This window comes from Bombus flavifrons, chromosome 1 (genome assembly GCF_040668555.2).
Source record: "Bombus flavifrons isolate JBK064 chromosome 1, iyBomFlav1_principal, whole genome shotgun sequence".
NCBI lineage: Eukaryota > Metazoa > Arthropoda > Insecta > Hymenoptera > Apidae > Bombus > Bombus flavifrons.
The window spans coordinates 14,541,998-14,555,738 of NC_138442.1; the positions used below are offsets into that span (position 1 = coordinate 14,541,998).

The 13,741-nt window shown below is 39.7% G+C and overlaps 1 protein-coding gene across 3 annotated transcripts; it reads left to right on the forward strand.

Annotated features, from left to right (window-relative positions):
- Positions 1-9,412: 9,412 nt before the first annotated feature.
- On the forward strand, positions 9,413-13,000 carry LOC138190193 (L-lactate dehydrogenase). Of its 3 annotated transcripts, none has more exons than XM_069132830.1 (5): positions 9,413-9,746; positions 10,746-10,875; positions 10,962-11,427; positions 11,641-11,882; positions 12,043-13,000. In XM_069132830.1, the coding sequence occupies exons 1-5, from the start codon at positions 9,742-9,744 to the stop codon at positions 12,205-12,207; spliced, it is 1,008 nt and encodes a 335-aa protein (XP_068988931.1). In that variant the 5' UTR covers positions 9,413-9,741; the 3' UTR covers positions 12,208-13,000. The 3 variants fall into 3 exon arrangements, with proteins under 3 accessions (XP_068988931.1, XP_068988936.1, XP_068988926.1); XM_069132835.1 differs by having other exon boundaries at positions 9,414-9,664; XM_069132825.1 differs by lacking the exon at positions 9,413-9,746 and adding an exon at positions 10,102-10,280.
- The last annotated feature ends 741 nt before the right edge of the window (positions 13,001-13,741 follow it).

The window sequence follows — 13,741 nt, forward strand, 5'->3', positions numbered from 1 at the left end:
ATCTTTACGATCTCACCAAGTACAAACGTTTTCATCACTTTCGTCGACTCGTGCATTCGTTGGGAAGTCCATAATTCTAAAAGTTCACTCGTGACGCGAAAGAACAATGTTGTATTGATTAAATTACACAAAAACCAGCAGCGAGATGAGATTTCGGTGGCAGAATCCATGCTTAAGAAGCACAGCCAGTTTGTTTTACAAACCGAATTTCTTTTCTTTTTCTTCGGCAACCGATGAATAGGGGAGGCGCTATAAATTGCACGCGCACGCCACTCGGCCGATTTCGGCCAATTTGCCAAGATTAATGTAGACCAGGGATAATTAATTGGCGGACGTACGAAGCGGTTAACCGTTCCGCCACCGGCGACCGGTCGTGATAAAACGATCGCTATTACAAACACAAAGAACGCCAGTTTCGAAGACGCGATGGTCAACGATACAGCAATCTGTTATAAAATTCGCTTTCACCGATACCGGTCTTTTGTCTTTGTCAGCAGCGGTATTAGTCAACAAGTTCTCGCGTCGACGATTCTCGACGCTACCGTCGAACCCCACAATTCGATAAAGTCGTTTCCAAAGGGATAAAGATACCCGTGTTCAATAACGAATCCGACAACGGTTCCTACTTACGCTACGGACTGCCAGAAGAAGAAATTTATTCATGGAATTCAGCGAAGCATCGTTGTCGTCGGTATAAGCTTCGTACGAAATAATCGACGGTGATTCATTACCTCGATTACAGAGTCGAAATTTCGTCGAGCAAACCGGCCAACTGCGGTGGAAAAAGCGCGTGAAACAGAGACGCGATCGTGGCAATGCCGATGCCTGCTGCTTTTAATGGCTGTTCATCCTCTTTCTGGATTCATATTCTCGAAATGAGCAAGGAACCGTATAGCGAAGAGAGGCTTATAATGTAAACGCGGCTCGTTGTCGTCGCGACGACCAACCACTAGCAAATTCTTCGTCGTTCTCTCGCAACAGGAGCACGGGGACACACCGGTGATTCATTATACATGCTAACGAATGTGCGTTACGAGAGAGAGGAAAAATGAGAAGGAAAGAGAGGCTACGAGGGGTTTCCTGCGGCTGGAAGCCACACCAATAACGACGGGGAGTACGGCAACGTCTTCATCTCCGACGCACCGGCTTCTTCTCAGGCGAAGCCGTTTTTCTGTATTATCTCGATGACGAGTCTCGAGCACGTAATTTATATCGCGAACCTAATAACACGATTCTGTTCCTCTATGTTTCCTCTTGTCAACATCAAGTCGTCTATTTCCCTACCTTTCGTCTACCATCGCTAATCATCGTTATCATTCAGTTTCTTGTTCGAAGTGTATAAAAATGAAACAAATATGGAATATATTCCTCTATAAACTTTCCAATCAGCAACGTTTGGGAAGTAATTTGGCGAGGGAAATTCATAATCCTCTCTGTGTCGGAATACGAGCGAAAAAGAAGGAGGATCCCGAGGACATCGTTCACCAGCGAAACACCGCGGTAGGTACTACTAATTACTGTACTTTTTATTTCGCTCCGACATAATGCCCCGCCGGTTCGAGCAGCGGGTTCGGTTCACCATGAGCGGAGGTGGCCCGGCCGCCGCGTCACAAGGAGAAAAAGGAACACGTGTAGGAGTAAAAAGGAAGAACGAACGGAGAGTGGCCAGAGGCCGATGGAACACTGTCTGGCTCCCCTCTTGTAGTGCAATATCCGATGCGTTCGGATCATTTATGCAGCGATCACGACACGTATGCAAGCACGGCAGATCTTAAAGCATTCGGTCGACGTCGTAAAACCGCAGCGGTACACGACGGAGCGTGGGGGCCAGGTCGGTCCTTGATTGAGTTACGATTTAATTAGTCCGTGCGGCCAATCAGTAATTAAGATATCCGCTAATCAACGGACCCAAGAGCACCTCCGATCTCTTCACCCCTGACGTGCATTAGCAGAGGGAACTTTTCTCTGCTCCCCTCCCGTCTCGATGCGTACTTCCATCTTCGTCCTTCGTTCTTCTTCTGCTTTCTTTCCACACTTTTTACTACCTTATCCTTCCTGGTTCCCGGTCCATTGCCAAACCCGTGAATCAATCGACCGGACAGTTCGGCCGCCCGCAGGATTCTACGCGCGTGACTAATCTCCTCGTAAAAAACAAGGGATCTAAATCGATAGCTGGACAAAAAGTTGATAGCTTCGGGAAATGGTAACGAAAATTTGGTTCTTGCTGAGAACTTAGACTTCTGATGTTTAGTTCGTTTATGTTCTGAATACATTTTCTGAGAATCATGATACTTATGAGTTTTGTTTCTTTTGAGACAAGTTTGGTTGTATTTTCTCTCTGCTTTGGTGTATTGAAAGCTCTGCAGTAATAAGGCGCGTTGATTCTGTTGACTGTACAAGAAAAGCCAATTACGTCACGTGTCTATTACCTGACATTTATGCAAAATAAATAAAGATATATGCGTAGTTGCATGTCTAAAAATATAGCACGTAATATAACCACTTCCTTCGCATCCAGTCAAATGTCTCACGGGCCAACTTTTGCTCGGATTTGTGGATAAGATATGTCACGTCTCGGTGAAAAACACGCAAGATATCTCGTCCAAGCCATCGCGAGGTTTCTCGTTCATAAACGTGAAAGGATTAATGGATAGGCCAGGCTAGCTAACGATACAGAAGCATAGCGTATGCTAATACATATAAGATTAATATACTGTCAATGGAGAAGAATATAAGATGGTTAGGTTCCAATACCCAGTTAAGGTTTAACGAACAGGGACTCTGTTACTCTGAAATAGATGTCACTTTAAACAAAGTAGGACGCGTCCAGGCAAAGCTCTCAGGTAGAAATCAGGGTGCGATTAATCACCTGTTCGGGTTCTTGCTATAGGTCTCGGTGCACTTGTTACCTCATTAAATCAAATATATGGCATCGGATCGCACAGAAATCGAACCGTAATTCATAATAACTGCGACATTTATGTACCCTGTGCACGCCCTGTGACAAATATTCTAAGTAATCGTTTAATATCTCGGCCTGTCCTCTCGAAGGGACTGCTTGATCTGAGCGAATCTCGATACGACTATTTATTACTTATTCGTGTCATCAAGATATAAAACAACAATTTAAATTCAAACTTTATTTGCTTCAAGAATAAATTCCTAGATCAAGATTATTCCAGTAATTTGACATAAAATATTAAGTAATATCAATGGACATAAAATAATATGTTTAATATCAATAGAAATTGATCTCAAAATCTTGTCGTAAAAATCTTTCAAAAAAATCTTCATAACGACGGCATCTGTCGGGTACAATGAGAACCCAGATAAACCCACTGCCTCAGGTGACTTATGGAAACTTTTCTCTTCGTTCCAGAATCTTTCTTCCCTTTCTCCAGTTGCTTTTTTCAGAGCGTCACTTTATCGAGTGTAATCGATCATGAAACAAGCTAATGATCAATCACCAGTATCTTCGCATAATTTCGAAATTTTTTAATAGCTATTCCATTTTGCAAGATTAGAACAGGGAACTTGATATGAATTCGGCCAGCGAAGGTTTCCGGACGCGAGATTAAACGTCGTATCGATACCGCGTGCGTAAGATAGCGTTGATTGTAATTAATAGCCGGCCATTGCGTTAGCCCTGCAGCCAGTTAATTGTCGAGAGAAGATTAATGGCACAAAATCACGCCAATACTGGTCGATTGTCCGAAACCGATCCCTGTCTCGAGTCGTGCTCTCGTGTTTCGGCCGTGGCGGACGCGAAACTCGTTTCTCGTTACACTTGTCTGCGCGATAAACTCGAACGAGCACGCGGGACCACGCGGAAAATTATTCGCGACCGGTTACCCATGATATTTTTAATCGCATACAGCAGTCGGGTTCTCTATCGCGAAATTAATTAAGATTTATTAGAAGGGGCTTCTCGTATCGTATCGAATTGTTAAATAGTTCGCACTTGCCTCGAATTTAAACAAAAAGTGCGATACGATACGTCGATACGTCGCGGGTATAAATCGCTAAAGCTTTATGGCGTTTCAATCATATTTTAAAAACTGCGCCGAAAGATAAGCAAATCTGAGATTGTAAAAGCTTGATTACTTTTCAATTACATGTTAAGAACTATGTCGAGAGATAAGAGAACCTAATATTAGGTATGGATATTTCATAGATTACCAATCTGACGACGGCTGAGTTAACCAACGTGGATTTCAGGGATTGTATAATCCCTTGGTAAGCAATTGGACAAAAACAGCCAACTAATCGAATCCCTATAGATACACGTTCGCGAAAGTAATTACCTTCTGTAATAATGCATCGTATGTACGAGATGAACGCGGTTACATCCCTTAATACGATACGTGACCGTCTAGAGTCGGATTCCGACTTCGAATCTATCAAAATCGTAGAAAAAGACCAAATTTCAGCCGCAAAAGATAGCCGATTAATTCATATAATGGAAAAATGTTTCTTTATCCTAACCTTTAACCGATGAAGAAATACAAAAGCACTTCGTTCAACATAGCCAGGCTACTCTTTCCTCATCGTGTTATTGAACTTTATAACGATGGGCAAAAAGCTATTGCTAAAGTCTGAAGGTTGTGCTTGAGATAGCACAAGGAGATAACGATATACTTAGGACCTTTTGTAATGATCAATTGGAGTTCAATGATAACTGGGTTTTTACAATACAGAAATTACAGAATAACTTCGACTAACGATAACGTATTCCCCTTCACGAACTGCTTAATCGCTGTTATAATTTTCCATCAAAACAAATGCAGCAATGATTTCATTTTAAATTTCCAAATTGATATGAAATTGTCTTGACCGTATCAGTCGGCAGTACTTATCTCCTACTAGCTAAGCGATAACACATCCACGCATGTACGCTTCCTCCTTCTCGATCATGGTTCTTTGCAAACTCATCGACGAACGGTGTTTATAACCAACGTGGATCGCATACTCGTGAAATTGCTGTCTCGAAGAGGTCAACACAGCCAAGATAATAAGACTAGGGGTTGTAATTCCAGCGGAATAATTTCTCTACGCGAGACCGGTATACGGCTGTTAGACGAGGTAGCTGATTTATGGCAGAATCCTGGATTACCGATCGTGAATAGTCAGATCCAGCTTTACCGTCGACGGTAAGCCGGCGGATAAAACGTAATCGAGAATGCACGCGCAGTGGATCGCGAGCCACGGAGTCTCGATCCGTGCTAGATTCCAGATTGTACGCCGATTATGCCCCGATTTCAAATTTACGAGCGAGCGAACCCGTTCCTCCGGCATTTATTTATAGTTACGGGGAATCACTTGTTGAGTTCACCGACGATCTACACCCTTCCTCTTTCAGAGATCCTAGTTCTCTATTTCTTTTGCACGCGTGAATGCACCTTTTAACACTGCGCTCATCCAACTGCGACCACCCGTGTTTAATGGATAAACGTAACATGGATCAAAGTAACAGGCTATCGGTCTTTTCGGATAATTTCATAGGAAATATTGCGTGTGACTACGTCTAATTACGTTCGTTTCAGTGTGCTGTGTAAAAAACGGAGATAAAATAAATGTTCTATAAGCGAAGAAATATTTGATGTTGTTTATTTGGCTTGATATTACGTTAAAAAATAGAAATCAACAAGTTATTCAATTAAAGTAGTTCTATTATCTATAAAATTAAATTTCCTACTTAAAGACAGGCTTAAAGCTACGTTTAATTCTGTTCAATGTGAAGATTATAAAAAATGTGACCTTTAGATTATTTGTTGTTGCTTATTTCGATAAAATCAAAGTATTTTACCTTTTAATGGATTAATGCATTTATCTCTTAAACAAGAAACACTTCAACGAATAGGATGTGGAAACAGCTAAGGAATTCAACGTTCTAAAATTATCAGTCATAAGAGGAAAATTCGGGGCAAATATGTTTAGTATTTTATTGAAATATTTGGCACAAGCAGGGAATAAATTTTCGCTCGAGTAGTAATCCAAACGAAGATTTGTTTCAGTATCCCATAACTTTGGCAAAACGCATAAGAACATGTACATTCTCAGAGGCAATCTGGTGCGTCGACAAAAACGCAACATTGTAAGATCTCCGCCCAAGTTACTGCGCGAGATTATACGCAGGAGCAATTTGTATTTGCCCTTTTAAGATTGAAACGGCTGCCTCTTTTTCTTCCCTCTTTTCATTCGCTGCTCGTTGCAACGATTACGAGATTAACGGTTGCAAGACATCCGGTGTGAGTGGCGACCATAGTACTGTTCGGGAGAAAGAAATAAAAGGGAAAAGCAAGGAAGGACTTATTTTTACAATTTGTTGGTCGTAGCACACGAGGGATACGCAATTAGTCGGTCGAGATCACGGCGGTTCAACGGATCGATACCGAATTGCGATGCAATTAGCAATATCGAATCACGAGAGATTTACAAAGTCCGGTTTTCGGATGCTAAACCTCGTCGATCGCCTTGCAAAAATACGTTGCATCCCAAATTGAGGCTAATTGGATGATTGACTTCGCGCTTTATGCGATCGATTAATTTATCATGACGCGATTTAACGAAAGACACGAATGAAACTGTGTACGCGACTCTCTACTAATTGACAGTAAAGTCGGCGAATGTGATTATCTTGGTATCATGTCGTAAAACACCGTGATAAACTGTAACGTATTAGAATTAATCTTATTGAACAGAGCGATTTAGTGTCATGAACTTTGATTATTGTCAAGATTATTGTAAAACAAATGTTATATGCAGAAGATATTTCCATATATTAATTCGACTTAATCTCAGTATCTTCAGTATCTGAGAAAATTTAAAAAAGAAAATTATTGATGACGAACGTAACAGCCTTTTGATTACGGATTAATATTAAGGCAATGATCGGTAGCCGCGGGGGGGAAACAATTACAGGAAGAAATATTATGGGATTATACGTTCACGAAGACAACATTATCTTTTTGTGAGATAAACCGTGCTTGAATTACATTATAAATGCACCTGCCTGCTTGTCACGTGATTCCTGCTATCTAGAAACATTCAAACGCTCTACTTATTGCGCAATTCGTGCAAAGCCAATGTATCTCCAACATATGCAGTGTATGACATAGCAGTTGTGTGATATAAGAATTCAAAAATTTATCGGCAATTGAAAAATAATGAAAAATTGATAGTAATCTTCGTTTCACTATATTAATTCATGAATAAAGTCATAAACTCCTAATTATCAAATCAATCTTCTAATACTACTTATCTATCAAGAAAATAAGAAGACGCAGAGATTCAAAGTTCTCACCGTCAGTAGAGTGAATGACTCGAATATCGCACTTCCCTATAAACACATGTCTAACTATTAGATAGAATATAATATCATATATGTAACAATATATCCGATAGAAGTCATAGCTCAGTCTTGGCCAATTACAAATTACATGCTATTTTGCGACAAGTTGCCCTATTTCGCGTACGGCCTTTACAGTTATGTGCATAGATTAATTTCGGACGTTGACTCTAACTCCTCCAACTCGTTCATTATGCGTGGCATGTGATGCGAAGATTATGCAACCATACGCAGTTCGATAGTTATGCATTGTTCGATCAACTGAACTTTCAAACCATAAAAAAGTTAGAAGCGCTGCGTGTTCGCGCTAGGCAAATCATCGCTCAGGTTTCTTTCTAAATTTCTTTTCAATTTTCTCGCCAGTTTGAGAGAACGAAACGTGCTAGCCACGGCGATGCAAATGATTATAATTACGGGACGGATGGCGGCTCCGTTACTCGAGGAACGTCAATTTCATCCACAAGCATCTTTTTTTTTTACGCTGAGCGGCGGTCAAAGTTAATGCCCGGCGTGTAAAGAGCAATTGCAAAAACGCATTATCTCTGTGAAATGTAGTAACCTTTCATCCCGTCTCCTTCCGATTAGATTACGGTAAAACGCGGAAAAAATTGCAATTTAAGCTTAATGTAAATAAACTAGGAAACATAAATGATATTTTGTTTTAAAGCGATATTTTATAATCTTTGAGAACGTAGGTAAGAGTATGATGAACGTCTTTGTGCATTTTTAAATATTGATCAAGTTCGAAATCTAGTACAAAAATTACAAGATATTTAGTACAAATACATCTATATTTCGCAGAGATCACAAATATATTACTAAACTTCAACGCTTATTATATGGTTAAAAATGAAAATACCAAGGTTATATTAGATATTGAGAAGCGGAATTCTTGTAATCCGTTAGACAACGAATAAAGAAGTAGTTAACTAATAGAGATAATTTTAATGTAATATTGCATCAAATTCAACGAAACTGAAAAACGTGACGCCTCTCACGTTTTTCCTTTCGTGACTGGCGCGAGCACTATTTGTGTAGACTGTAGAATCACGTGAGACGTTGGAGGAACGAAAATAACGCTCGAGAATACAAGAGAAGGAAGAGTAGATGAAAAGGTGCTTGTGATCACGTAGAACTTATAGTGACGAACATATGAAGATCCGTTGCGTCATTTTCAACTGCATTCATCGTGGTATTCCTAAATATGATTCAGCTAAACGGAACACGTGACGATATGTGTATTCTCCAATAAACCAGCAGACTCGCGCAAAATGTACGCGCCGATATTATATCTGCGGCATACTATCGACAAGATTATTCGATAAAAAAAGTTGGTGGATGCTCTACTCTGATTCGAGATAAGTACTAGACAAGGTTTAATTTTTTGCACACGAGTTTTTAAATAAGTCTATTGTTTCTCGCGGGATTCCTCTTGTAGCAAATGTTGTTCAACGGGATTGGTCAATCCTAATCGTTTCATTCAATTGTCATGTACATTCCACCGCGATGAAACTTAAGCTATGATTGCCGAGAATGACATCACTCTTTGCATTATCAGTTTTTGGAGCGATGATAATGAAAATTGGAGGAACAGTTTCAATAAAATTTTTAACGGATGAATCCAGACATACAAAATTAAGCTAATTAATAAATGCAACATACTTACATATGTTCCCTAGAGTTTTAAAATCCCATTACCTCTAAAATTCCACTATAAAAATAATCGAGCGCGTCGATTAGATCCACAAGAACTTCCTTTTCAAATTATATAAATCTTTATGAAAACAGTTGGAGTAAATTTAACGCAGTACTAAGTCCAAACAAAATATCCAGTTAAATAGCATTCCACGGACCCCAATCGTATGTATTTTTAGTCCCCTTAAAACGACACACATCCTGAAAGCTGATTTTTATTAGCCGCGCAGTGGGGATCGAGAAGAAAGCACCACATGGATCGATTCGGGGAAAAAGGAACGCACGTTGCGTCATACGACGCGTGCGCAACGTCACCTTCAGTTTCCGAAAATCTATGTCGCGATCTACATACTTCGCCGCATCAGCCAAGTTACCGATGAATTCGAAATAACGTTCACGCGTCGCGTGAACGATCGACACGTGACACGGGGTCAATGTGAAAATTTATCGGAAAAACCGAACGCGAATTTATCATTTCGGCGATACTCGGTTGTATTACCGGTTTCATCAGCCCCAACGCGCCGGCTGAAGCTTATGGGAGGTATAAAAGGCGGGGACAAGGTCACCTTAGCAAACAGAAGTCTCTGAGCTGTCAGACAAGTTGGACGTACGGACCTCCTGGTAAACCGCCCAAATAACCTGCTTGGTGTTAGCTTCATTTCTTTCTCTGCTTTCTGTTTTTCTTTCTTAAAGCAACTATGAGGTTAGTGCATATATGTTTTATTCTTTACGTTCGTCGCGTTTCAAGTTATTATACGGCGAGATTAGTCGATGTGTCGATGTTTGAAAGTTAGTGTATAACGACGTGTCGTATAAGGATGAATCCTGTTACGCGATGTGGGGCGCCATTCCCATAGAAGAAACTGGGTCACAGCACAGTTCTGTATTCCGTGAATTGTTCACTTGGTGATACTTAATTAACAGAATTAGTTCGCTCGGTTTGCTAGTGTATTCTATCGGTGATGGGTACTGATATCTGTTCTCGATGTTGTTTGTAGTTTCTCAGTTTGATTTATTTGAGTAATTGCTTGCAGTTTCCTGTGTAACCTGCATTTCTATAGTACGTGTAACTTTGAACGTTGGTACACGTGCTTGACGTACTACTAGTGACACCTTAACAGCTTGCTTGTATTATCTACGTTCTACGTTTCATTCACGTAATCGATATAGTAAACGAATAGATAACTATGAACAAGGAAAAATTTCGCTTCGTACCTAGCTGCTTTAAGCCAAACTGGTAAAAATTCATTACTGATTCGTCTAATTGTAAATATATAAAGCGCCATGTAATTAAAAATTAACGATATTATTTTTATTGTATACTCTTTTTTCTTTTGTGACTAACATATTCTATTTTTTCTTCCTCTATTCTTTGCATGAACGAAACGTATCATTTGGAAGATGGAGAGGTCACGAAATTTTGAAATTCTGAAATTTTCGTAACCTTTCCGGCTTTGAGAGACTGATAAGCGAAAAAATAAAACGCTAGGAATTCTTGCAATATAAAGAGTAGCTATTCTGACACCATACGCTGATTGAAGCACATTTTTGTAACAATAGAACGTTTCTAAAATTTTCGTAATAGCATGAGCGCACGTTATGACCTTTTTGACCTTCATCGACCTTTTCGTGTAGAAAATTCAAAAGTAGACAAGAATCAGCTAGCCTATTACACATTAGACAATATAATAATTTTTTTTAGGAGAATGGCATTGTTGAAAAATAAATTATTAAACACGGTGATAGAGCCGGTTGCCACGGGAAAAAACAAAGTTACCGTGGTCGGCGTCGGCCAAGTCGGTATGGCTTGTGCTTTCAGCATCTTAACAGACGTAAGTTTTACATTCCGAAATCTGAATATTTATAAATTACTAAACAACAATCTACAACCGAAATTTGAATTTTTTTCGTATTGCAGAATGTTTCGAGCGACTTGGTGCTCGTGGATGTAATGGCAGATAAGTTAAAGGGAGAGATGATGGATTTGCAACACGGTAGCGCGTTCTTGAAAAACGCGAAAATCAACGCCAGTACCGATTACTCTGCCACAGCGAATTCTAGTTTGTGCGTTGTGACCGCCGGTGCTCGACAAAGGGAAGGCGAGACGAGGCTGGATCTTGTTCAGAGAAACACAGATATCTTCAAAGGCATCATCCCGCAGCTGGTCAAATATAGCCCGGACACGATTCTCTTAATCGTCTCGAACCCGGTAGACATTCTGACCTACGTGGCGTGGAAGCTTTCAGGCCTGCCAAAGAACCGAGTGATTGGAAGTGGAACCAATTTGGACTCCGCCCGATTCCGCTTCCTTTTGTCGCAGAAATTGAACGTCGCACCCACATCCTGCCACGGCTGGATTATCGGAGAGCATGGCGATACGAGTGGTACGTTGATGCGCAATATTCAAAGGTTGATTGGTTTTTAGTGTTCACAGCTGATTAATGATTGTTATCTGTGATAAGGACACACGCGGAAACAAAGTGTCGCGTTATCAAACTTAAATCGTAATTTTACCGAATTTTCACGTGAACGACGAGTGAAATGTGTTTTAATAGGCTGATGGTAGTTTGTAATATTTGTTTCATTATTGTTTTCAGTGCCCGTATGGTCTGGAGTGAACGTTGCTGGCGTCAGGTTGCGCGACCTCAACGAAAACGTTGGTACGGACAAAGACACTGAAAATTGGGGTGAACTGCACAAACAGGTTGTAGATAGCGCATACGAGGTGATCAAGCTAAAGGGTTACACATCGTGGGCTATTGGTTTGAGCGTTGCGAATCTCGCGTCTGCTATATTGCGAAACTCCAACCAAGTTCACGCCGTATCTACCATGGTTACCGTAAGTCGATAACTCGTGTTTCTTATATAAGTAACACGCGATTGTAGTATCATCGTGAATTGCAAAACGAGTCGCTGAAATGTCTAGACGTTTAAAAAATTGACTTGTTGCTGAACTTATCGTTCAGTGAGCAATGATCCTCATATTCGATTATTTTCAGGGATACCACGGAATCAAGAAGGACGTGTTCTTGTCTCTGCCTTGCACCTTGGGTGAAAGTGGTGTCTCGTGCGTTGTTCAACAGAAGTTAACAGAGGGCGAGACTGCTCTTCTGCACCAGTCGGCCGATATGATGCACGACGTGCAAAAGGACTTAAAATTTTAAATAATTCGTTTCGTTTTGCGCGTTGAAATAACTCTTTCTTCTAAACAAAGGGAATCAATCATCTTGTAACTCAATGTCGTGTGTGTTTATGCACTCAAAGTATTGATTCTTGACAAGCACCTTTGGTTTCTACTTACAGTTTATTACTTAAGTTCATGTGGCCAATACTTAAGAGTGCTATTAAAAATATTTAAATTTTATTTATATGTATAAACACGCCAAAACACGCTCTGATTTGATGAATGATATAAGTGATTCAACAATTAGAATAATCTTTTGTATAAAGAAAATATGTGTTCGCGTGACCACGAAGTATTAATTACTGTTGTATCGATGTTTAACATTTACAACAGATTTTATTGCATTCAGTTGGTTTAATACGACATTATATATTATAACGTACTAATTATATTATTATCATATATAAGTTATATGATACAGTAATTCTACGATGTACGTAATTATGATTTGACGCAAGACAAGATACTTAATCGATAAGTCGAAGTACAAATATGTACGATAAACAATTATCAGCCACGATACGACTATCAGACAGAACTTGAAATAGAAATTTAAATTGATTCGTAATTTATATTTATCTTATACATGTCAGAGATATCAGACGATTCACAAAATGTTCAATGTCTACCTCACGAAACTCGCATAGACTGATCTGTATTTTCATACGAAACCTAGAGTACTATTTCCTAATTGATCCTGTTATCAAACATACCACACATTGTCTTGTATATTTATACCAGTGATATATAATAAATCAATACTGTTTAGCTAAGCCAATGAAACGATTATTTTTATCTTAAGATTTCTCATACGACTGTTTATTATTATAAGATGAATCTATCACAATCATGCGCTGAAATCGAATCCTTGTAACCATGGATTGTTTAACAATTGATAAACCGACGCAATGACGATTCACTAGGCGCGTTATGATCGGCAGCGCCTTCTTTTTTATGAAACGTCAATTAACCTTGTGCGATGTGACATTTTTCGCGATAGAGGGGACACGAGAATTAAACAAAATCATCAAGTGTTAGAAGCAATGGTTTTGTCGCGCATGCTGTCGATTTCGTCGCTGCCGGCATGTATGAAATGTACGATATGTACGATATCGAGGAGAAGCTTTGCCAGCAAACACTTTCGTCGTAGTTTACCGCCCACGATACTAAAGGACATTTTCGCCGGTGGCAAGACGAAGAAAATCGCGTCCGCTGATTTCGGCAAAGACGCCACCGCTGGAAACGATATACAGAGAGCGGTCAGTTTCGTGTAAGCGATCTATACTCCTTTACCTACTGACCGCTCTTTCTTTAATACCTATTTAACATTGAAATTCTACGTATAAAATGCATATCTCAAATTATTTCTTTGTCACATTAAAATTAAACAATTTACCAAGTTCTTTCTTAAATATTAAGTCAGTATAAAAATACGATCATTAAGTATAACGCAAAGAGCCAATAAAGAAAGAATATTGAAAAGTACATTAAGAATTGAAATTCCGAGAAGTTGA

Excerpts from the sequence above, each read along its gene's own strand:
- LOC138190193 (XM_069132825.1), top strand. The coding sequence starts at position 10,231 with ATGAACAAGGAAAAATTTCGCTTCGTACCTAGCTGCTTTAAGCCAAAC. Across the intron at positions 10,281-10,745 it reads AGCTGCTTTAAGCCAAACTG|GAGAATGGCATTGTTGAAAA; the intron begins GTAAAAATTCAT and ends AATTTTTTTTAG. Across the intron at positions 11,428-11,640 it reads AGAGCATGGCGATACGAGTG|TGCCCGTATGGTCTGGAGTG; the intron begins GTACGTTGATGC and ends TATTGTTTTCAG.